Raw genomic sequence first — 25,241 nt, forward strand, 5'->3', positions numbered from 1 at the left:
CCCATCTTACTTTCACCTATGATTTGATGGATAGTCCTCAAACACGCTGTGCACACATAACCTGATCCCTCCCATCATCACCACTGTGGCCTGTCACAGCCAACTGATGAGCTGCTCAGCGCCCTGTTTGCGCTGCAACACAGTAAGTGACCTATGACAAAGACAGTGAAACAGACTTCTAGATAATCTCCTCTTGGCTCGTTGGTTTTTATTTTCTTAAAATAACCATTTACTCATATTTTTCTTAATGACAGACTTTGACTTTATTTGTTCCAATGCTGCAAAGCTCGTTGTGTATGATGGGAACCCCGCGTGTGTCGTGATACAACGCGTGGAATCAGCACATGACAGGTCTTGCATGGCAATAAAACGATGGCTGCCGTCGCTTATAAGCTATATACTGTAGCAACAACACTGAATAGACGAGAGCTTGTACATTTAGAGCGAAAGTCCCTGTCTTGTCTCATTTCATCAACAGCCTGTGACCCCTGATGTTCTTTTTTACACTGTCCTTAAACACACACCGGAATGAGACGTCCCTGAATGAAAGTCTGTGTTTTATTTTTTTTTGCACTTCTATACAGTCCTCTTAACAACTCCACATGAATGTAAACCCACGGTTTCCCTGTGTGCAGTCACAGTCTGTGAAATTTGCATTTTATAATCTTCTTAAAAGCACTTTGGAAGTCTTTGTTGAAGTAGGCATATATGATGGGGTTGAGGAGAGAATTGGAGTAGCCCAGCCAGTTTATGACTGCGCCCAGCCAGTCGGGCATGTAGCAGCTCTCTGCACAAAAAGGCAGCACCAATGCCACGATGAAGAAGGGCAGCCAGCAGAAGATGAAAGTCCCCATGATGATCCCCAGCGTCTTCACCGTTTTACGTTCTCTGGCCAGCGCGATCTTTCTCTTCGCTCCCGAGTTTTTTTCATTCATGTTTTCGTAGCCCTGTGAGGAGGACTGGGGGGTGTTGGGCAGAGGCAGATGCGTCTTTGAGTTGCTGATAACTTCTATGATTTCCAGTGACTCACCCTCCTCTCCATGCTTTACTGCGCCATTTACGCACGGAGAGTTGGTTTTCGACTGTCCGTTGGTTTTCTTGTGGAAGAAGGCTGGAGACACGCTCAGGCACTTGTCTGACACTTTAGCTTTCTCTGTTTTTTTCACTGTCTTTCGAATCCGAAATCGAGCAGCCCTGAATATTCGCCCGTACAAGACCAACATGAGGATGAGAGGGATGTAAAAAGCCCCAAATGTGGAGTAGATGGTGTAGCCCGGGTCCTGGCTGATGATGCAGGCGTCGGGGTTCGCTCTGTCTTCTGCGCTTCTCCAGCCTAACATAGGCGGAATAGAGATTGAGAAACCAATTAGCCAAGTGACGCTTATCAAGAGCGCAGCTCTCCTTGGTGTCCGTTTATTTACATAGTCGATGGGGTCAGTTATGGCCCAGTACCTGTCCAAAGCAATTGCGCACAGATGCAGGATGGATGATGTACAGCAGAGTACATCCAGCGAAATGAACACATCACATATCTCCTGCCCCAGTGTCCACTTGTTCAAAACCTGATAGAGGGCCGCCATTGGCAGAACCAGCACCGACACCATGAGGTCCGTCACTGCCAGAGATCCGATCAGATAGTTAGCCACATTCTGGAGAGATCTCTCCAGGGCGATGGCTGCGACGACGCACGCGTTGCCAAATACGGAGCAGAGGATGAGGGCCCCCAGGAGTAGAGAGGTGATAATCTGGTAACTCAGCTCAAGATCTGGCAGGGACCCGGACCCTGTGCTGTTCTCACCCTCGTCCCAGTCGGTAACCAAGTTCACCCCGCCAGGGTAACCGCTGGTCGCGTTGCTGTCGTTGGTGCTTGTTATAAAATCCATGATGTGGCCACACTCGGAGCGCAACTTTCCCAGAGTCGCGGGGCACACGCAACTGGGTGGATAAGGACACTGTCAGTCCCTCAGACTGCTGCTGCTGCTGCTGCTGCTGCTGCTGTGCACTTTACCGGGGTCCACCGGAGTTACCGAGCCGTCCCTCTCAGGACGCATGACGCAGTCGTGTTTGTGAGGGGGGTTGTGTGTGCTGTAACCCGTGAGTGTTGACAGCCGGGTGCGCTCACTAGTACCGCGAATCGTCTGAGCTTGGCGACGCCGTGAATTAATTTATACCAGCAGCTTCGGGTACGTCAGACTGCGAGGAGGTCGCCCTGGAGTTTTGTGCTTCTGCTCTCCCTGTTGCTCCGTTTTTCACCGCAGACAGCCGACGAGGGTGCAGAGGTCTCCTTTCCTTTCAGCTCTCCTCTATTTTACTAGTTGGAGTCACTGAGCAGGCTACATCATTTTGTTGGGTTTATGTTAGTTCAGACCTCTTGGTGTGGGTGCCAGCCAGAACTAACATTAAATTGATTTATTACCAAAATAGCAAGATAGCAAGCGGACTATGAGAGGTGGAGATATTAACCGAGCAACTTCATCCTTTCCAAACCAGCTTAATTTGGAACAGATGATATTCATCAGGTAAACGATCTAAAATAAGCTAAAAAAAAATACAAGTATAGGCGAGTTTTTAACTGTGCAATACTGTGTTTTAGGAAGGTGAAATATTTAGATCACTGAAAGCAAAAGGTAGTTTCAGGACCACGGACAGCACCACAGCGCAGAGAGGAGAGCTGCTGCCATCTGCTGTCCACACCGGGTACTGCACTAAATGACCACTCTTCCATTAGTTGTATGTGTTCAGACTTTGGTTTAGAGCAAAGCAGCGGGATAATGGAGCCCTCTCCCCAAAAACATACGTTTGGTTTCATAGCAGTCATTTATATAATGTACCATCTAACAACGCTATCTGTGGTTAGTGTCCAGCTGGAGATATGCCATTCCCACTCTGTCATCTCCAAGTTTTCCCTGTCACTCCTTTTAAAACCGGGTTGCTACGTTGTAAACATGTTTTCAGAATAGCTTTGTAAAGCTGATCTCCTGGAATATTCCAGTGCCCCTCCAGCTAAAAGCTGGAACCAACCACTGAGGCTTCCTCACAGGATTTGAGAAGCTGTATGTAAATGGAAATCATGATGTATTCACTACTGCAAGTCTTGACGTAACACCTGGTTTTGGTCATGTCTGCGTCAGCAGGGAAATTTAATATATGCTCTCACAGCTTCTAAGTTAAATGCTTCTTGCGGTCAATATTCCAGCACCTGTTGTATTATGACCTAAAGATTGCCTTCATGCCATACGGTAAGCTGCCTATCTATTGGTATGCTGTGATGTGCTTCTGTAATTTGAACAGAGTCGTTTACTTGTGACTATAAGGACTTTGATGCCATGATACTCAAATTTCATGCCAACTATTGCTCGACACACAGTGTATGCACCAACCTCTTCAGCTGCTTCTTAGGCATGTCTAGAAACCCAGAATAATTGATTAGAACAATGGAGTTGAATGGTGTCGTGTCAGGCTGCAGTCTCCTGCGACACAGGAAAAGCACTAAACTGTACACCACTTACATTGTAGACACACTCGAGATTACTACAATTGGAACATGTGTGCCTTGAATTTGACTGCAATTTTTTGATGGATAAATTGTCACTAATCATTTTACTAGTAAACTACAGGCTGCATGAAAGAAACATAATATCAGCTAAAGCAACAAAGGGAGGGTAATTAGTAGATTGGCTCCATTTGTTGCATATGAGTAATCAGTGTGTACTGCTAATGTCAAAATAGAAAATCTGAAGAGTACTTTTGTAATAACACTGACAGTCCCATTGATCCCAGAAAGTTCTGGACTTTAATCGAACACCTACCTCACAAAATGTTTTATTACAGTGGTGAACCTTGCTCACAGAGGTACTTTATAAACTATAGTTTGCATTTGATGTTTTATAGTCTTTGCTCTTTTACCTCAAGTCTGTATTGAATTTAGATGAAGCTAAGTTTATTTTATTTTCTGAAGCAAGAAAAACTAAACAGGTGGTTCAAGGTCGTCTGATAGCGATGTTCCTATTTGTGATAAATATCTTGGTGTTTGTCTTGAGGGAGCCTTCGGAGCACCATGTTAAAAACCTTGTAAAGAAGAGTTTTATTTCAGATTCGTGTCGATCTTTGGAAGCCGGGAAACAGCTGATTCCTGCCGTCCTCTCACCACTTCATGATTCTAGACCCAAATTTAGATCAAAATAGACCCAGCTGCTGTCTGTCCCAAACATACAGACAGAGATAGGAAAGAAAGTTTCCTGCTCCAGTCACTTGAGACATAGTAGAGGGAAAATTAGATTACAGCAAACTCCATGATAAATGATTCCCACTGCTCTATCTATCTGTCTTTAACTCATTTGAGCTTTTCCTGCATATTTGAATGCACACCCCTCCAAAAGTATTGGAACAGTGATTATTTTTTGCTGTAGACTGAAAACATTTGGTTTCAACATTAAAAGATATGAGACAAAAGATCCACATTTCAGCTTTTGTATCCAGGTGTTTAACTTAACAACTTAGAAGATAGCACCTTTCGTTTGAACCCATCGTTTTTTCACGTGATCAAAAGTATTGGAACAGTTAGACTTAAATAGATTAAAATGAATAAGACTTGATGTCATTGACATCACCAAATGTTTGCCTTCTTCTTTAGTGATGCTTTTCCAGGCTTTCACTGCAGCCTTTTTCAGATGTTGTTTGTTTTGGGGGGGGGGTTACTCCCTACAGTCTCCTCTTTAGCAAGTAAGATGCTCTATAGGGTTTTAGACTGGACACTGACTTGTCCAGTCCAGCTAATAAGTAGTTTGCATGGTGTCATCTGTACTTTTGTTCATGAAGTCTGCTGTGAACAGTAGATTGTGATACCTTCTTGCTGATGTCACCAACATTTGTTTTAGGGTTGTTTTTTACAGCTCTCACAATGTTTCTGTCATCTAGTGCTGTCTTTCCACCTGTTCAGCGTCTGTTACTTAGTTCACCAGTGGTTTCTTTCTTCTTCAGGACTTTCCAAATGGTTAGACTGGTTACGGCCAATGTTTGCACAGTGGCTCCGAGTGATCTTCCATCTTCTCTCAGCTTCACAATTGCTCCGGTTTTCATGCTGCTTAGACCTCTTAACTATAAATACAGTCTGTATCTCAACGTAGACATTCAGAGCTCTATATTATTTCAATGTAACAGGACACACCTGGACAACAGAATGGACCCATCAGTCACGTTTTGCTCTCATTAAAAATGAGTCGGTTTGAAAAAATGGTGTTATGTTCTAAGTAGTGTACCTGATCCAGATGTAAACACCTGCATATGCATATAATGTTTGATTACTTTAGATAATTATTGATTATTTCTTAATCATAAATCATTACTGTTTTGTTATTCAACTTCAAAACAATTATATAAACTGCATTTACATATAACATTGATGTTATCAGTATTTTTAACATCAGTGTTATTTAGGTTAGTTAAAAATTACCGTAGTCTGATCCATCTTTAACCCAAATCCTTAAGAACCCTATACATGAATTACATTTTTATTATATTTTACATGCACATATATTTTACATACACACTTGTGATTCAACCCTGAGAGTGAAAAAAAGCTGACACCATGGTAGTGGATATGAGAAAAAACAGTGGCTCTGGCTTTTTCACCTTATTTTTGTGTGTGTTCAGTGGTTGCATAGCACTGTGTTTTCTATAGGTCACACCGGACAATAGTGAGGCCACGAACAGTGCACCTATTGTGCTGGGGCTCACCAGAGGGACTTTGTCTTTGTCAACAGTGTGGAATGTCCCAGGGGGCTTACAGGAACAGGATAGGCCAGGCCAGAGGACTGACCCGCTCACGTTCTCTGCACTGGAACAGTCCGTCTAACCCCTAAAAAAGAGCTGGACTCTGTACATCTAGAAGATTAGGGGTGGGGTGTGGATAGAAGATTAAAGGAAGGATGAGAGAGAAAAGACCAGCCTAGCTAGTTGAAGCTATGTCAGATGCATTCTCCTGGTGACACAGGGGCCTTGAAAGTGCCATCATGAGCTGCCACGCGGGCGCCTCTGGTGTAAATGGCTCAAGCAGATTTGGAACTGAGGATGGTGATAAAGAAGACAGTAACAACGCGACTTATATTCCCTGCTTAAAGGCAGCGAGACCTAGGACGGGGAGTGCAAATTCGGCTGTAGAGGGAAGGTTGAGAAGTGTGGAACAGCTGGTGAGACCTGCCTTGCCAGGGAGGAAAGCACACAGGAAGACCTGCAGCGATGGCAACAGAGGAAGACAAAGGGAGGGAATCCAAGAGCGGGATGAGGAAAGACAAAATGTTGAATACGTTGAAAGTAGGAAACGAGAAGAGCAAAGGCAAAGAAAGACTGAAAGAACGGAGACGTGTGAAGGTGTGGCACAAAACAGACAAGGAGGAGGAAGCACTGAAAGTTTGTCCAGCAGCAATTCTGACGTCCAGTTCAACAGTGGGTTGGAAGTTGGAGAAGGATCAAACTACTTGCTGAGAAGACACTCGTGTCCTAGATCTGGCTCCTCCAAGACCAGCATCACCACTTTAAATGAACAGTCTCCTCAGTCAGCAAGGAGGTCCACATCTTCTGTTTCCCCTCAGCCTACCATCCAAACCAGATCCACACGTCTGTCGCCTCAGAGACTTTCATCCAGAACAGTCACAGGGGATCTGCAACGCCACTCGCTCAGTTCATCCAGGGAGCCGGACCCGTTCTGGGTAAAGGTGAGAGCAGAGGCGGCAGCACGGCAGGCATCGCAAAGCCATCATACCCAGACGTACATCCCAGCTCTCACCAGCTCAGAGCTGGGAGATGAAGAAGAGGACGAGGAGGAGGAGGAGGAAGAAGAAGAGCAGGACGTGGAAGGTGGTGAAGAAGGAGGCACTGGTGTGGTGGAGGTGATGAGTCAAACCATGACCCTGGCAGTGGTGCAGCCGTGTGCTCCCTTTGGGGAGAGGAGGATGAGTAAAAGAGAGAAGAACAGGATCAAATGTCTCCGGAGGAGGCAGAGGAGGAGGGAGAGGTGGAGACAAAGTCAACAGGAGAGCAGACAGGTGAATGAAAAATGGTTTGAGCCTGCACGACACATTTTATAACTACAGCAGCACTGCTAATATCGGGGCTATATTTTAACTTTTAAGGAATAAATGAAGATATCAACCTCTAAAGTTTCTCAAATGATGCTCTGATATATAACCAGGCGCTTAAGTGTTTAATTACAGAACAGATCCGCTGAAAGGCCCATTTCCATTTTAATATGGAATTCAAATGCAAATAAGAAAGTAAAAGCGTGCGACACAATACTTATCTATACTATCTTTTCACTGTGTTTATTTATAGCACAGCGTGTGTGTGTGTGTGTGTGTGTGTTCATTTCATCTAGACTCTGACTCTCAACAGCCCTATCAGCACCCAGCTCATCTCAACAGCCATTGTCTGTGAGGTTGAAAGTGGGGTTACATTTGAATTAGCTGCGTGATGAGGCTTGGGCGGAGAGCCCTTCAAAACCAAACCAGACAAAAGAGCAGAATCCATTTTGATTGGCTGCTGCAGATCTGCAGGATTCAAAGTTTGCCTGACTGCTGTACGAGAGAATGCTTAATAGAAGAAGTTGAATCAAACGGAGAACATCTATTTCCTAATTCTATGCCCCCCCCGTGCTGATTGCAGCATTGTTTTTAGTTGAGCTGTTCCTGTCTCTTGCTTGTTGGAGTTAGTGTGTTAACATTCAGCTATTAGACATAATACACAAACTATCTGTTTCCCCAGATATAATTGTGTCTATTATTATGTGATGGATTATGTCTTTATGAAAGGACAGATGCCACTTTTAGGGAAAATTCAAGAAGTTCTTTTATTTCTTTTTTTATCTTTGCCAACTTTCCCCACAATTATTAATTATGAGCGTGACTTGATGTAATGTAATGTAGAATCTATGGACCACTGGTTAGATATGGGTTATTGATGCCCCTTTTTTTATATTTAGAAATGTACTGATCACTTTCTTACAGAGAGTTAGATGAGAAGATTTATACCACTCTTCAGTCTCCATTTTAAATATGGAGCTTACGTTAAGGTGATTAGCATGAGGATTGGAAGCATGGGGAAATGGCTAACAAGGTTTTTTTTTTTTCAAAGTTCAACAACACTTACTGTATATTTGAATTCGGGAATAAGTGAGAATACCTGTTTCCCCCTGCTGCCAGTCTTTATGCTAAGTTAAGCCAATCGTCTGCAGTTGAGAGTGGAGGTGAAGAGCCATATTTGATTAACTATTTCTATACACTTTCATTGATTCAGAGGGAAATTGAATAAGCTTGCTTGGTCTTTTATCACTATTAGAGCATTATACAGTAGAGCATGCACTTTTCTCAGCTCTGTCAAACTTCAGGTGCAGGTTCAGGTTACTGTTATTGCATCCCTCAGGGGAAATTGCTAAGGAGCGAGGATAGTTGCTCAACGCATAATAAAACTAGCAAATCATGTCAGTAAAAATATACATAAAATCATTAAATAGTCAATTAATTAATCACGCGTAGATTCTACTAATCATATTACTCAACATACACACAAATACAACATCAAAATCAGTTATCTCTAACTTAATTAGTTTAAATCATTTCCCACCCCTCTGTTTATGTCTAATGTTTAGAACTATTGTGCTTGCACAAGGGAACCCTGAACCTACTTATGTTCATTATTGTGAACTCAGAATTCAGCATGTGAGTCCTGCTGAGTAAGACTGCTCAAAAATAGCCCGAGGAGTTTGAGGTGCAGATCCTCCCATAATCCTCCCTGCCCTGGCGTCCTAACTAGACTACAAATGTAAGCTTTGACTGTGTGGGTCTCAAACCCACTAGTGATTCCATAAGACAGGATGGACTCAATAGTTGCTCTATAAAAATTAACACCATATTCCTACACACATAAAAAAAGTCTCTGAAGTAAATGGAGTCGCTGGTGGATTCTAGCAGAGATGCTTGTAACATAACTTTGCCAGAAAAAAGTCCCGATTAATATGGATACCAAGAGATTTGGGCCAGGATACTGTAACAGTGGACTTTACAAGACTGGAACCAAGTCTTGTACGCTCAGTCCACGTTTTGGATCTAAGTGAAGAACATAGAGCACAGAGCTGATGAAAAGACAGATAGATGCCTTCCTAACACCATCAGTGAAGCATGGAGGTGTAAACGTGATAGTCTGAGGAGGCTTTGGCAATGGAAGAGTGGGCGATCTGCATTGTGTGCAAAGCATCCTCAATTAGCAAGGACACCACTCTCTACAGAAGAGCCATGCCATTCCCTCTGGGTTACCACGGATTGGGAAAAACTTAATTTTGCAGACAGAAGATGACCACAAGCATTCTGCACTGTTTTGAAGAAGACCTGCTGGAATACGTTTTGTTGTGACATGGCCAGTTTTTTAGATTAGTAGTGTAGTTGCCCTATTAGTCATAACAAGCTACATTTACTACTGAAGGATTTGGGTTGTTAAACATTTAATTCTACTGAATACAGAATATGTGTATTCTTAATTCATTTAAATGCACATTTACTGTTTTAACTAAGACGAAGCTGCCATGTTACAGTGTATATTGTCAGGGGAGAGCCTCAGTGCCCATGATTACTTTTGAGCTGTGCACTCTGTGTTCTCTCCTCCGTGTTAATGACACATCTTGGGAGGTAGGGCTGGTGCCACATGGAAGTCCTTGGAGCTCCCCCTGGGTGAGAAAGTGGTAATTACTCTGGAAGCACCCTTAGGCTTTTTCAAGATTGGAACTTCAGACGCTGATCCCGAGGGGTCTGCTGACACAGGTCTGAAGATGAGGCGGGGGACTTGAGGGGCCCCAGATATTGTTCTCAAAACAAGTTGTGGTACATCCTCTCATAAGAGTTATAGCTGGGATTAGGAAATGTGAGCTGAAGGTGCAGAGGCCCCAGAGAGGGAGGGCAAGTTGACTGCTCAGGAGAAGAGAGTCATTTGAAAAGTGCGGGAGGCAGATCTATTAAACTGTATGAAATCTACTCCCTGTCTGCCACAGTCCTTCTGAAGTGCATTATATTATGAGGTGTTTCTAATGTTTCGGCCACTCTGTTTAGGGTTGAAACACCTCTTAATATAATTCACACCAGTCCAACGTCACCACTTTGACTTCAATAATAAACATAGTAGAATTATCAATGTTATTACAATAGTTAATCTTGTTAAAACAGAATTGGATTACATTAGATCGGACAGGTGTACCTAATAAAGTGGTCAGTGAGTGAAAAAGGGCACGAACTGAGGACTCGACATCTACAGTGTGTTAAGTGTAAAGAAAGGGTTTGCTTGACTCATAATTTCCCTCATGCAAATTGTGATATGACATATTGTTGAAGAGCAACAACATTGTGAGATAAACCAGTGAACCTACTTTGACTAAGTCAATTCAGGGTCAAATTATTTATTACTTATTATTGGTGATAAGATGTGAGAACATGTAGGTAGATGTTTCCCTCACTGAACTCACACCTGACACCCTCGTGTCCTCACACATATTATTATGCTGTGCAGGTGGGTGTCAAAAGCATTTACACTCATCAAAAAGGGTATATGATGGGAAAAGTATGTTAAAGTGAGTCTCAAAAGGGTCCCAAAAATACATTTAGACATATGCTTCCGCGCGGTTGTTCAAAGCCTCACATGTGAGAGGTCAGATCTCCTGATTGTTCTCTTTATTCTGTCAATTGAGGTGAAGTAACTTAGCTAGTTTGTCTGAGAAGCTTAGTCCATTTAGCCATGATGCTGCAGAAATGGCACAGCCATTGTGATTTTAGATGAAAGATACACAAGAAAAATTAAAAAGATCACGGGTGTTGTTGCTCTTATAAGATGTCAGAATTGCCTGAAGCGAAAACTCAGCACATTATATAAAAACCACATACTGTACAATATGCTTGCAGGTGGGCACAGGTGTTTAAATGTATGTACATAAATATTTATCTGCATAAGGAGAAGATCCGCAGTCGTACAAAAGGCATTTGTTCCATAGAGTAGTAACCAATCTTCAGCCAGATGCGTTGTCCTCCAGTGTTTAAAAGTGTCTTTTCTCGGTCTCCTTCACATGCAGAGTTCAACAGGGAACCCATCCAGTAGCAGCAGTGAGGATGAGGAGGACATGAGCGCCAGGGACAGAGATGGTTACATCTGCGCTGTGTGTTTGGATGTGTACTTCAGCCCTTACATGTGTCACCCCTGCAACCACATCTTCTGTGAACCGTGTCTGAGGACCTTGGCTAAAAACAGCCCCACCAATACGCCCTGTCCCCTCTGCAGAACAGTCATCACACATGTCTTCTTCCAGAAGGGTAAGTGCACGGGTAAAAATGTTAGATATTACTTTAAATCAATCAATGAATCACCTCCACTAAAAAAACGCAGAAGTTTAAGTGTATGTGCTTTAAACATAAAATCTTCATGGCTCAGTATCAGTAAATCCATAGAAAAATACAGAGTAATAAATGTATATTTGCAGCTATATGTGTTTGCTTTTATTTAATAGTTGTTACACGGATAAAATCTAAGCTGCAGTGTGTTCAGAGGGCCCAGCTGCACAAGTCCCATAGGGAGGAGAGTAGACCTTTTGTTCAGCTCTGACCAGATGAGTCACCCAGAAGACAAAATCAAACACAATCTGAACACTTTTGTTTAGAGCTTGTTGATGGAAATAAGGGGTAGAATTTAATTTGGGCGCGAAATGCAATACAACATAATAAGTACAGATGTTTTGGGGTGTTTTTTTTTTTTTTTTTTTACCAGTGAGACATCAAACCATAAAGTAGTCTGTGATTCCTTTACACAACAATGTTACACAATCAGCTGTAGCAAAATAGCACATGCTATACATGTATTTTATGTAACTTGATTACATAGCACGTAGCCACAATTGAGAATAACTAATGAAGTTCTGTGATTCATGTCGGCCTACTGACTGAATGCAGGAGAACGTGAGTGGAAGGGATATTGCTGTGGCCATAAAAAGACAGAATGGCTGTGGTTGTGACGCCTGCAGACACGCTGAGGGCCCTTGTTAGTGATTAGGTGACAGGAAGCGTAGATGAGATTCTTGTGTTGATTACCAAAGCCAAGGTCACACCGAAACAGAAGAAGGAGAAAATGAGTGAGTCTAGTGATGCCACATTTGCTCCTGCTATTTTTTTGCTATCAAGAAGTGGAGGTGCGAATGAGATGTTCGGTTTTGATAAGAAATGTGTCTCTTGCTTGCAGAGCTGAATCAAACAGCAAGGATATTCTTCCCAAAGGAATATCTTTCCAGAAAACAGAATTTCCAGAAAGCAAGTTGTGCGAAGTGGCCTCTCCCGAGCTGCAGGAAACTCTTCCGTATCTTTGGAGGCAAGTCGTTTTTAATCTAATTGTCCATACATGAAAAGTCTGTGTTGTCCATTAATATACCCACTTTAGGAGAATATTCAGAGGAATGACCAGGTATGTCATTCTGGTTTAAAACACTAAATTATTATAATTCACATTGTTAATTGCCCACAGCTGTCGGATTTCAAATATCTACCTAAACAGATCAATAATTCACTTAAAAAACAACTTTTTGTGTAAAAAAGTGTCATTTAGATGAAGGCCAACACTTCATCCCTCATTTGTTATCCACACCAGGCTTCCAGAGGCAATCCAGTCCCATTGCTAGACGCCAGTTCCCCCATGGAGGAGCGTACCGTGTGGACACTCTGGACTTTGAGGACCACTCTCGCGGCTGGCGCTTTGACCTGGACATGATCATCATCTACATCTACTCCGTCAACTGGGTCATTGGCTTCTTAATATTCTGCTTCCTTTGCTACTTCTTCTTCCCTTCCTTTTGACAGTCCAGGCAACAGTGAGAAACAGGATGAGGGTAAAGTAGGGAGTTCAACACGAAGCACAGGGCGGGCAAGTACATTTATACCAGGGAAAAGGGAGAGTTGAGCTGTAGGGTTTAATGTGAAGATGCCGAGTGAATTTCAAACAGGCGGGATCGTGTGTTGGCCGGAAAACAACTGTGTGCCATGTTGTTGTGTCTCATTAATAAATGATTGAAATGGGGAAATTGTTTACGGGGGGATGTTTGGGGTTCTAATGTTGTTGATCTCCACATGATGCACATCTAATGTGGGTTTGTACAACGCGTCCTGTTCCCTGTATGGAGAGTCAATATAACCACTTTAAGGATGTAGTGTTTTTCAACACAATCGCATTACACTCTGTTAATGCTGAAAATCTTCATCAGTAGTCTGCTCCTAAACACATTAGTTCCTATGATTTTTTATTTTTTTTGGAGAATCCATCTACAGCCACCGTCAACATTTAATTTGAGATGTGCAAGGTGATGGTAAAACATACACTAACGCTTTACTATGTAATAAACTAGATGGATGGAGGCAGCCAATTTGTCACTAGGAAACAAGCAGGAGAAGCTCTCTGGAGATTTGAAAGACTTTTTATATTATTGGTCAAAAACATTTGTCAAAAACCTAAACCATAGCCTGACATTACAACCATAACAAAACAATAACAAACAAAACAGAACAAAAAAACAAAGAGGAAACATGAGGTAGCACTTTTGGGGTCATTTATGCTCATTAGATAGTTTTGTCAAATTGATGATTTGCTCAGTGGTTTGAGTTGAGGCCACTAGTTTATGGTTTTATTGACTTCTTTGTTCCAATTTGCAAATCACGTTGTGAATTGTGTGTCTGGTTGCTTTCACACACACCCTGCACGGAAAAAAAGGCACTTTCTTTTATAGCAAACACAATTTACACAGAAGCGAATAACAGACAGGCGAGTAGGTGAAGGCATGCGTGGCCAAAGAAATGATTTCCAAAGCATGTCACCAACTTTCCAAGTTCAGATAATAAATGCTTGTTTATATGTGCTTTTTCAATGGGCTTCACTTTTTTTTTTAGAAATCATATACTTTATGGGGATCCAATAATCTACACATTCTTTATGCATATTTGTGAAAGTGATATCATCAATTGGTCAAGATATTTATACATTATCCTAACTAGCTCTTAGCAAATAATTTGTAAGTGATTAAAAAAAAATCATTTGCACAGTTTCGCAGCTCAGTTACTATTGTATAAACTATATGTAGTAGCATATAGTAGAGGGGGTAGGTTAGAGTGCAATTTCATGGGCGATATCAACAAAAATCAAACACACGCTCACTGCAGACGGCGCTACATTTATATAGACATAAATTATACTGCAACTGGATGTGTGTTAATGTATGTGCATGTACTGTATGTGTAAATGGATTTTAAAAGTCTCCCTTTGCATTCAGAGTTACTTGGTAATGCAGGTTCAGAGAGAGAGAGCACTCACTCGCCATACTCTGAAATAACCTCATTTATTTATTATCCTCTTTGTGATTGTACAGGGAAAATTACAGTTACCACTGAAAGCTGCCATTCATTCATTTCTGTGTGCGCATGAGAGCATCTCACTTGGGTAATGGGATACTTTTCTACACATATGAATACTTTTGTGTCTTCCTTTTCTCACCTTTTATACATTACATGCATGAAGAAAATAACATAAGTCTTTTGAAAGTACAATACTTATAACTTATAATAACAATAAACAACAATAAAACATACCTTTACATACAGATATCAGTGTAGGAGATACACCACACTGGATATCAGATTATTATTAGTTTAAAGCAAGTGTGCAGATGAGGATAGAGATTTAAAAGAAACACACTTTACATTGTCCTGCATATAAATATTAACAAATAAATAGATGTTTACAATAGGGTCAGGATTAGCCATGGTTGTTCAATAGCAAACTTGAACTGGACCCACATTCAATCTTAACTGAAGCATTTAATCACTTTTATTGCAGGTAGACTTTCTTTTAGTGGCAGGAGCCTGAACTCCACACGTTTTCTGGGGGCTCATCCAGACTCCACTCCGGGCGGGGGGCTCACTTGATGGGCCCTTATTAGTATTCCCGTCCTTTGGGTGCGCAGTGTTTCCAGCCACAGAGCCACGTCAGGCCTGTTGCAACTGCTCGTTTTTCTAGCGCCTCTCCAAGGTTAGAGATAGATAGACCCGCCCGGCGCGCAGGAAACGCTCCAGGAAACAGACACCGGGGGCCGAGCTGAGACCGCGCTGCGAGGAATTAAGTTGATTTTCTTTGAACGTTCCCGTTTCCTCCGGCACCGAGGCAGAAAGTGTCGGCTGCAGACGACGCGGTGGGATTGACAGCGGGGACATTGGCGGCGTTATTTTGGTCTCCACACGGAGGTTGTTGCAGCTGAAGCAGATATTTATCGCCCGTCTCATTGGTGCTTAATGGAAACGCGCAATTATAAAAAATGGTTGCATCTGGAGAGCATCTGTGAACGCGATCGTTCCCTTCCGACATCGGTGCGTCAGAGAAGACATCTCAGCTAGCTGGACTCCGGGGTTGGGCGTGAAGTCTCTGCTTGTGCACCGTGTGCTGCTGGAGTGAAGGTGACTTGCGCCCCGTCGCAGTCGAGGCAATGCGGAGAGGAGTCGCAGGCGCTCATCCGGTACTTTTCCTGCGCCTTGAGGCTCTTCTAGGAGGATATTTGTCCCCTCTCCCACACTAAGGGGAGGAACGTGAAAGACAGAGCAATAACAATAACCGAGGTGGAAGCCAGCCAGTTTATTGGCGAAGGTGAACTGGACGTGAACGTGAGAGAATAGGGGGAACAGTTGGTGCAGGGTGGTGAGACAGGAGGAGGAGAGAAAGTGCTGGAGTTTGGGGGGATACAAGATAAACTCGTTCTGTGTTAGGGTTGTTTTATTAGTGGGTGTGTATGCATGAGTTCTGCATCGAATGGGCGCAAAAACCGCCCCAGATCCGCCGGGAACATCTTCCAAATCGGCAAGCCTCCTTACCGAGACCCACAGAGGAGGGAGAGCACCGAAAGTACCCGCAAAGCCCAGCGCGCCGTGGCCGACTGCAGAATGGTAGGTTTGCGACACGTCAATGCCTGCATGGTGTGTTGGATTTAAATAAAGAAAAAAGAAAAGAAAGTGCTGTGGTATCCCAACCTTTCTTTGTTCTAGGATGATTGACTATCCCGTGCATGCAGGATGCACAGGCGACAGCTGTTAATAGCCACACACACACACACACACACACACACACACACACACACACACAAAAAGACCGTAACCCGTCGTGGGAGCCTAAAAATAGCTGGATGCATTTGCATTGCTTTGTCGACTGTGAAGCCAAACACATCATCTCGGCGCGCAGGTTGACTGTGTTATTTGCATGTTGCAGTGTGTGAAGCCGCTGGTGCTGCAAGATTGAGGCTGATTTCACAACCGCCGGCTTTTACAAGATTACCTTTGGGAGGCGTTCGTGATCTATGGCTCAGATGCTCTGTGTTACGACAGATACTATATGCAGTCTTGCAGCCCGCTTCACCCTTTCATACATCAGCGCACGTCATGGTGCCTCGCAGTTCGTATGCCGGAGTACATCGGGATTGGTACAGCCCACAGGAGTTGCACAAAATGAGATATTCGTGGCTTCATCTCGAGCTCTGGTGTTGTGCAACTTATTGTTGCAGAATGGGACACTGTCAAAAAGGGAAAGTCCACGTATTCGTCTTGCACTTTGCCGAGTGTTTAGTGTCCCTTTCTGCTTAATTACATGTTTCTCTCGTGGATCAATGGGCTTATGACCCACCTATGTGCAAGGTTGCAATTTTTGGAATAGTACTCCTGCTGAGGTGCACCACCGTGCACCTGCACTGGCAGCTTATTTCTCCCCGTTGTGGTAAAAGATGAATAGTTAGGCTGAATATAGTGCTGCTCAGCATTTTCCTCTCAGACTGACACATTTACATGTTGACAATATGCAGGTTATTCTAGCAGAACGACAGAAATGCAAAAGTTTTTTTTTACATCTGTGCGCTGCTTGTTTAACTAGGTCAGTTTGGGAATGACTTGATCATGTGTGATTTTATTTTTTATTTTTTTCTTCCATCATGTCTTTGTGACACAGATCGTCCAAGAGTTCAATACACTTGTGGCTCTGTACCGCGAACTGGTCATCTCCATTGGTGAAATCACCGTCGACTGCCCTTCTTTACGGGCCGAGATGCTGAAAACACGGACTAAAGGCTGCGAAATGGCGAGAGCGGCGCACCACAGCCTCTCCTTGATATCGGGGTGAGTTGACACAGACGCTGTCCGTGGTGCTGACAGCGACTGCCGCGCAAAGGCGGTTCACAGCCCTGGGAGTGTAAACCGCACCAAATGGAGTGATCTGCACCACCGCTGCGCATAAAAGCAGCTTTTTTTTTAAGAAAGTACATCTATAATTTGCATAAGCACCCACAATTTGGGAACATGTTTCAAGAAATCGACTCAAGACTGAGGCTGAAGTGGGGAACAGTTTGGGAAAACAGAGCATGTGATCAGCTTTGACATAAACATCACTAATAGCATGAGGGGGGTGGGGGGTGGGGGGGGGGGGGGGTGACAGGAAGCAATCACAGCAGCATGCTGTAAATGGCCACTTCCCATTAGCTGAGCCTAAAACGTTAATGCATGAAGTGGAATGGAAGTTCCCAGGATGAACATCAGTAATGTGCTTTTCAACAGCTGTGATAGGAGGAGGACATGTTTGTTGACTTGGTCCGCACCAAGGGTAAAGTGAGGCTTGGGATTTGAAGGTCCTCAGTGGGGTAAGGTGCCAGCTGACTTGGCACCCTCAAACCTATTGAAATAACAATCGGATGTCTGCAGTGGCAGCTGCTTGCCAAAGGCCGGGGCATTATTGGAAGCATCAGGCTGGCTCTGGGCATGGTCTATACTTCTTCTTACAACTACTACTTGTTAACAAGATAACTGTGAAATCATTAAATGCTGTCCAGTGCTCAAGGTTTTGTATTCTACACATTTCCTGTCACACCGAAGCGCGAATCATACAGCACCCATAGAGCAGATGCACGTGTGTTTCTTCTTCTAACAAAGTTTAATAATGTCTTTGTAGAAACAGTTTACGGTGCAGAACATTTACGGTTTGCAGTAATTAATTTTGCTATATAGAGTATGTCTGGTAATCATACAGCTAGATACAGTTATACCCATGTCTCCAAGCTACACTACAGTCCTGCTGCTGTTGCTGCTATTGTAGAAATAGAGATAATGCAGCGGCTTTGGAGAGAACTGTAAGTTCCCACTGATAACAGCATCACTGTCATAGTCATCAGCAGCACATACCCCTTCTCTAAAAGCTCCTCAGGCCATTTCAATGTCTGTCTCCACTGGTAGAGACACAGAGCTGGAAGTAGACAGCACAGATCATTCCCGTTTAATCAAATGAAGCCATTGTGTCTGAATAGTTTGAGTGACGCGGGGCCTCTCCAATGTGCTAGAGGAAAGCTGACGAGCAGGATAGCACTGATGACAGCTGTGCAGCTTCAGCAACTGGGCTGTAGAAGGCAGCAGTGTGACAAACCAAGGATGGGAAAGAGAGGCTTGCTGCTACAACAGCATGATCTGTGTGTGGAGGTATTTGTACCAGGTGCAAAATTCATAGTTTAATCGCTTTCATCTGAAAAGTTATGATTTGATCAAACTTTTTAAATGTATATTTGAGTTTAGCTGATTATATTAGGCATTTATAATTATTGTTTATGTTAGTGATCATATTAATTTAATTGCAAGCAAGAAAAACAACGTAACTAGTTCTGTATTTGCTAAAAAAAGCATATTAGTTCCATTTGTGGTTGGCATATGTAGGACTCATCCATGCTGAGTCTGGATGTCAGTTATTGTTTTCACTCTCTTACCTACACATGGTAATATTACTCCAACGCATATTGCAGTCATACTTTGGCAACGCAAACCACAGTAACTTCAGCAATAACTTTCCACTCGCCCCAACTGGTCGAGGCAGATGGCCGCCCACTCTGCGCCTGGTTCTGCTCCGTTTAAAGGAGTTGTTCTTCTCCACTGTGGGGTTGTTGGGTTTTCTATATAATTCTGTATATAGTATATAAATATATAATGGGAATGTGGCATTTAACAGTATAATACTTTTACAGTAGTGGATATAAAGATTTAAACAGTCTTTGCTTCTTACTTAAGTATTGCTGATGCTGTTCTACTATTTGTGTACTTTGCCTTTTTTATGTCACTACACACAGTTAAGAAGGTATATTTTAATATTAATTGAAGTTTTTTAGAAGTCAGTGGAACTGTTGCCAGTCTGAGAACTCTGGTTACCACATACACATGAAGTAAATAAGGCTAAACTCACCTACAATAAACATGTTCACATGCAGACGTCAGGCTGTAGGCTTTAAACTGCCTCTTACTGAGTATGGAGTTCATCAAGTGCTACCTTGTCAGTGACGCTACTGTGTTTCCTCTACACTATCCACTCTTTCAGGCCAGAGGATGGGGAGATCCACCCTGAGATCTGTAGGCTCTTTATTCAGCTGCAGTGCTGTCTGGAGATGTACATCACTGAGATGCTCAAATCTGTCTGCTTGCTCGGCTCCCTGCAGCTCCACAGGAAAGGTTAGAAACCTCAGTGCAAGGGCAGCATGTAACTAACTTTGCCACAGAGTTTATGTGTGGATATGTGTTTGTAGCTGTGCGTATACATGTACACATCTGTTCTAGTTTATAGAACACACACTTTTTCCTTTTATTAATTCTAAAAAGATCTACTCAGACATAATTATTAATTAGAAGAACTTTATTTTTACAGACGTTGTTCTATCCAGATTATCATTTACAGCTGGACAGCTAAGTAAACAAGTGGTTTTGTACTTTTGTTAATGACGTTTACAATAATTGTGCGATCTGATGAGTAACTTTCCGTGCATGTTTTAAATGCACTCACATGTTTAAGACGAGCTGTTCTCTGTGTGCTTTAGGTAAAGATTCCTGCGGCCCTCCCGGAGTCGACAGCAAGATAGAGGAGAGCTCAGACATCCCTATCCTGGAGGACACCTCTTCCTCACCCACTGACTGTCCTCAGCTCTGCTGGCTCGTGGCGACTGACATAGAAAACATAGAAAAGTAGGTGAACGAAAAGCGTTGTGGATCCTGCAGTGTCTTTCTATGTGTGTTGAAGATAATAGGTAGGTATTGTAAATGTGGTCTCTTTCTGGGTCAAAGTATGTGTTATGGTAAATGATAATTCAAAGCACTACAGTAATTCACATTTACACTAATAATGTAATACATTTTACTGTGCAAAATACACTATATTTTAAAATGAATATTAAAACATTGTGACGTGACATTGCAAAAACGAGGCAGGGGGAGTATTTGTTGTGAGCTCGAGTGGATGTGACTGTATGTGCAGTATGTGTCTGTGTGATAATGACACAACTTAAAATAATACCTCATTTGTGTCATTGCAGGGATATGAGAGAGATGAAGAACCTTCTCAGTAAACTCAGGGAGACAATGCCATTACCACTGAAAAACCAAGGTGAGATTGAAGACTAACATTTTATCTTTATCCTCTTTCACACACATCTCCACATAAAACCTCAACCCCACGGAGCACGGGCACTTTTCAAATCTTTTACAGAGTGATTCTGACTTGCTGCAGCTAAGACTGGTAAAATAATCCGAGTTGGCGGTGCTGTCTGTGTGTTCTTGTGCCCAGATGACAGCAGTTTGCTGAACCTGACTCCTTACCCACTGGTCCGACAGAGGAAGAGGAGGTTCTTTGGACTCTGTTGCCTGGTAACCAGCTAAAGGCTCCACCTTTGTGGGTAGGAGGCGGCAACAAAGACACCATTACCCACCGTCCTTCACCACTTGTGTGTCCCACCAATCTATTACTGCCATTTTCAAATAAATTGTCTCTTTTTCTCTCTTTTTTTCTTCTAAATCTGCCCATTTTATAATTTTATTTTGTAATACAAAATAAGAAATTGTAACTGCAATGTAATGAAAACAAAAGTCATGAGCATATATTTTAAGATATTTTGCAAAAGAAATGAAGTCAGACATCTGCTCGTCCAATGTAAAAGAGAATGTGAGGTCATTTGAGATAATGACATCGCTCAACTACTTCCACAAACCTGAGTGAATAAAATGAGGATTTATGTTTTTAAAAAGGGAATATAATTGTCTGTTTTTGTCAGAAATAATAAGATAATTTATGAATATATGCCATCCGAATGTGACGGTGGCACAAAGTTAAACCTTCGTCTGTATAAGCTGAGTAAGCGGGCCTGTAAGTTTGCTGTGTATTACTGTCTCTATTTTCTGTTTCTAACTGTCCTTTCTTGTTAATGTACTTAATTTAGTCTTCCATAAACCAAGAACCTGTACCCAACTTTAACTTTTCAGCTTCAAAATGGAATACTATACGATACAGTACTCAAAAACTTCTTTGCACACAATATTTAACTATCAATTGAGACATTAGACTTGTATATACACATAATCAACGCAATGCTCTCTGAATTCTTTTCAAAGTTGAAGTTGTTTAGCACAGAATCTGTTGGTTGACATAAGAAGGGCACGCCTCCCTCTGCCTGAAGCAATCAGTGCAGACAGGGGGCAGGCACCATGGGTCTTACTCAGTGATACTGATGAATTTTTAGGGCACAGGGAAGGTACACTAGGTAAAGCTGATATAGGTCATTTTACATTAATAAAACTTTTGTTATTGAAATTAATTAACTCGCCTCTGTCACTTTCTTACATGCAACCTCCTAAAATGTCCACTGGGTGGAGACAGACTGTCTAAAAAGACAAATTTGTCAGACACATTGGAAGAAATCAAAGGATGAATCAATGGTAATGAATGTAATGGATAGGCTGATTTGAAGATGAATATTTGTAAATGAGGAGATTAGTAATCTGTAATAATATTTGCCTTCATTCATGCTATTTTGGTTGTTGAGATGGATCGTCCCACACTGTTAAGCCTGTTTGTGGTCTATCTGGGAGGATTTGGGGCCTAATAAAGTTGTGGAAATGCAAGAGAGGGAGAAAGAAAAGCCAGATAATCTTTTCTTAAATCCAAAACAAGCAGCTTTCTTTTACATTTACAGAAGATTGGTAAAATAGAATGAATTTAGATTAGACGTCGGACAGGACAGGGTCCAGATGGTCATCTACTCTAGCTTCTGGACTTAAATATATTTATTAGTAAAGGACAAACTGTTCATCCACAGTGTGTGTGTAGATTATTTCCTAAAATGTAGACATGCAGGTTAGGCTATTTCACAACTCTCAGTAAGCAGTAAATTTGAACATAAGTGTGAATGTAAATACAACAGAGGACCATGAATTCCTACAAGTTACAAGGTGGGATTCATGCCACTTGGATTGAGAGCTGAGGAATTTGGAAGCTAAGACAACACCTTTAAATCCCTTTTATGTTCCTCAAACTATTCCTGAACAAGTTTTGAAGTTTGGCAGGACATTATTCCCACTGCCTTCTGGGAATTTCGTTGCCGTGAAGGGTGTAATGGGCCTGCAAAAATTGTGCAGGTGGTACATGTTAAAGGAAAACCTGCATGGATGCCAGAAGCCTAAGGTTTTCCAGTGTAACATTACACTGTCTCCCCTATTTAGCCTTCTTCCCATAGTGCATCTTGGTGTCATGTCTTCCGCAGGTAACCTCATGCACAGATTTCCACCAGCTATGCGGGCCCATATACACCATCTATATTTATTTTGAGTTAATTAGAATTAATGGGTTTTGGGCTCATGAGGAGTAAGAGCCTTCCCAAATATGCTTGAAATATTCTCAGACAAAAAGGTTCTCTATGTCAGTTTGTGTACATGATGCCTTATGTGATAGTTTTAGAGCATTTTCTAGCAGTTTCCTCACATTCACTCAGTTTTACCGTGTTTTACTCTCTTTTTGTAAAACATAGTAAAACTGAGGGAGGCACATCAGCCAACAAAATGTGTTTTGGTGTGATGGGGAGACATTAAATAGCTGGTGTCTTCACTGTTTCACAGGCAAAATCAGGCACAGACATGCATTTACACCATGAGAGGGCAGCAAGCCAGAGGCAGGAATAGACTGTCAGCAGGGGTTTGCCTGGCAGGCTGAGCACTGTCTGGTTTCGTAAGCAGAGGACATCTTTTGAAATACATCATCTCAGTCCAGAACACAGATTTTCAAACATTATCTCAAGAGACGCTAGCAAAACTCTTTTCTTCAAAACCAAGACCTACTTTCTGCAGCCTGTTGTGTATACAACCTGAGCAGTATATTTTAAGAAGTCAGGTTGCCTGCAAAGGCAACAACAGCAAAACCTATAAAGGATGCAGTGTCACCAATTTGTCTTTGATATTTACAGAATTTACATGTAATTATTTTGGAGGTGAGACAGAGTATCTCCCACTATAAGTGTTATAAAGAAAAAAATAAAAAGTGAAGCATCCCTGGTGCTCTGCTTTTTATTCCTTATCTTAATACAGTTGTTTTTATGCATTCATAAAAAGTATAAAGTGGTCCTTAAAAACTATATTTATTAAATGTAAATAGGAGGATTAACTGTAACAGGAAGACGGTGATGAGAGTCATCAATCAGCCTTCTTTGAATCTCAGGCAGTGCAAGGTAAAATGTTGACACTGGACACTGTTTCTCATTTACATCGCTGTAGCTGCTTCACACCCACTCGTGGTCTGTGTCACTGCAGTCACATCCTCCCCAGTACGAGCACACGCACATTTAATCCTGGAGTCATGCAATCTGCAGAGTCTTAACAGCGACACATGCTGGTCTGACCTGTATGAATGGCATAAAGGTGAAAAATGAACGGGGCAAATGACTCCTGATGGCAAATACCGGGCACTGTGGATATTTAGGATCCAGTTATTTGAATCATAAGTGCCTCTACCATCACAAGTCTCCCACATGTGACAGTTGGTGCAACTGGTTGTGTTGTGGCCACTTGCAGGTGCTGTATTCTGCTATTACTGGCTCTTCCTCAGACACTGCAGTGCATACATTTTGCGCACATTTACGAGGACCAATTTTGCTACTCCCAGAAGAAGTGATGATAATGATAATGACATAATTGAATCCTGTGGTTGGACACATGCCAGACAGTGCATATCAGCACTACCATGGGGTTTCGGTGACTTGTTCATGGACACCCCAACAAGTAGCCAGGGATCAAACCACTAACTCTAGGGTTGGTTGACGACTGCTCTACCAACTGAGCTACCGGAGTACCATCAGTTGAATTGTAATCTTAGGAGTAACACTATAATTTGGCCTTCTGGGTTATTCTGACCCAGTACTGGAGAAGTTCCAAATGGTTTGATTATAAAAGGATTGAAGCTACTGGCACACAACTCCAGAGATGAACTTGCATGAAAGATCAAAACTCATTAATATAATGAGAAAAAGAAGAACGTCAGTTAAATGAGTCAATCTTGCAGCTAGAGGCTGGCAGAACGGGTTTGACTTAAACAAAAATTAAACTGTATTTCATTAAGATCGCAAATGTTAAACTTTACTTGTAGGTATTCAACTCTGCACTGTCCAGGAGTGGCAGAGCAGGTTTGATCAGCAGTACATTTCAGGGTGGTGTGACTAACATAAAGAAATCTTCAGTGCTACTACTCAACCTTACTACACACCAAATAAATGTCCTTGAAGTCTTGTCCTGATGAAAATGGTTGACAACTTGCATTTTGTAGTTCTGTTAAAAAACAAATTAACAGGGACAGAAATGAAGTTAAATAAATATGAATAACAAGGCCTCTTTCACAGAAGATATTTTTTAAACAGCTCTTGTTTAGAGACCCTATTAAGCAAAGTACAGTTTTAAAAGTTCTTTCATCTCCCATTTTGGCAACTCTTGATGCATGTTTGGTCTCAAATGTGCTTTAGAAACCAGATAATTAGGTTCAGCAAATTACATCATTAAATTCTGGGTGTGTATTCTTTGGTCACTCAAGCTGACGGATGTAAAGACAAATTCAATTATATTATTACGGGCAACACTAATGTGGCCTCTGGGTTATACTGACCTAATACTGGAGAAGTTCCAATTAGTATGATTGTAAAAGGATTAAATCTTTATAAGTAGTTCCACAATGTTCAGTAGAAGTTTGGTTTCCTTCTTACCAGGATGTGGACATTGATTTAACCAGTGGCCATGGGTCTGTAGAAAAAAGATAAAAAAGATGATGCTGTTTGAACAATGTCTTAATGAAAATCAGTGTGAAACCTCCTCTTTTTGAAGATAATA

General features: G+C 42.1%; 3 protein-coding genes across 3 annotated transcripts; 2 read left to right on the top strand and 1 right to left on the bottom strand.

The window, feature by feature from the left end:
- Positions 1–635: 635 nt before the first annotated feature.
- htr1aa (5-hydroxytryptamine (serotonin) receptor 1A a) lies at positions 636–1,883 on the bottom strand. Its single transcript, XM_026343034.1, has one exon. It carries the CDS (start codon positions 1,881–1,883, stop codon positions 636–638), a length of 1,248 nt encoding a protein of 415 aa, XP_026198819.1.
- Positions 1,884–6,902: 5,019 nt separating this feature from the next.
- si:dkey-250l23.4 (E3 ubiquitin-protein ligase RNF180) lies at positions 6,903–12,866 on the top strand. Its single transcript, XM_026343035.1, has 5 exons — positions 6,903–7,057; positions 8,752–8,760; positions 11,128–11,339; positions 12,259–12,384; positions 12,661–12,866. The coding sequence occupies exons 1-5, from the start codon at positions 6,903–6,905 to the stop codon at positions 12,864–12,866; spliced, it is 708 nt and encodes a 235-aa protein (XP_026198820.1).
- A 2,122-nt stretch (positions 12,867–14,988) lies between these two features.
- rgs7bpa (regulator of G protein signaling 7 binding protein a) lies at positions 14,989–21,650 on the top strand. Its single transcript, XM_026343661.1, has 6 exons — positions 14,989–15,989; positions 17,038–17,204; positions 19,435–19,565; positions 19,928–20,072; positions 20,420–20,490; positions 20,671–21,650. Exons 1-6 carry the CDS (start codon positions 15,840–15,842, stop codon positions 20,760–20,762), a joined length of 756 nt encoding a protein of 251 aa, XP_026199446.1. The 5' UTR covers positions 14,989–15,839; the 3' UTR covers positions 20,763–21,650.
- Positions 21,651–25,241: the final 3,591 nt, after the last annotated feature.

The sequence above is a fragment of the Anabas testudineus genome, chromosome 9, assembly GCF_900324465.2.
Source record: "Anabas testudineus chromosome 9, fAnaTes1.2, whole genome shotgun sequence".
NCBI lineage: Eukaryota > Metazoa > Chordata > Actinopteri > Anabantiformes > Anabantidae > Anabas > Anabas testudineus.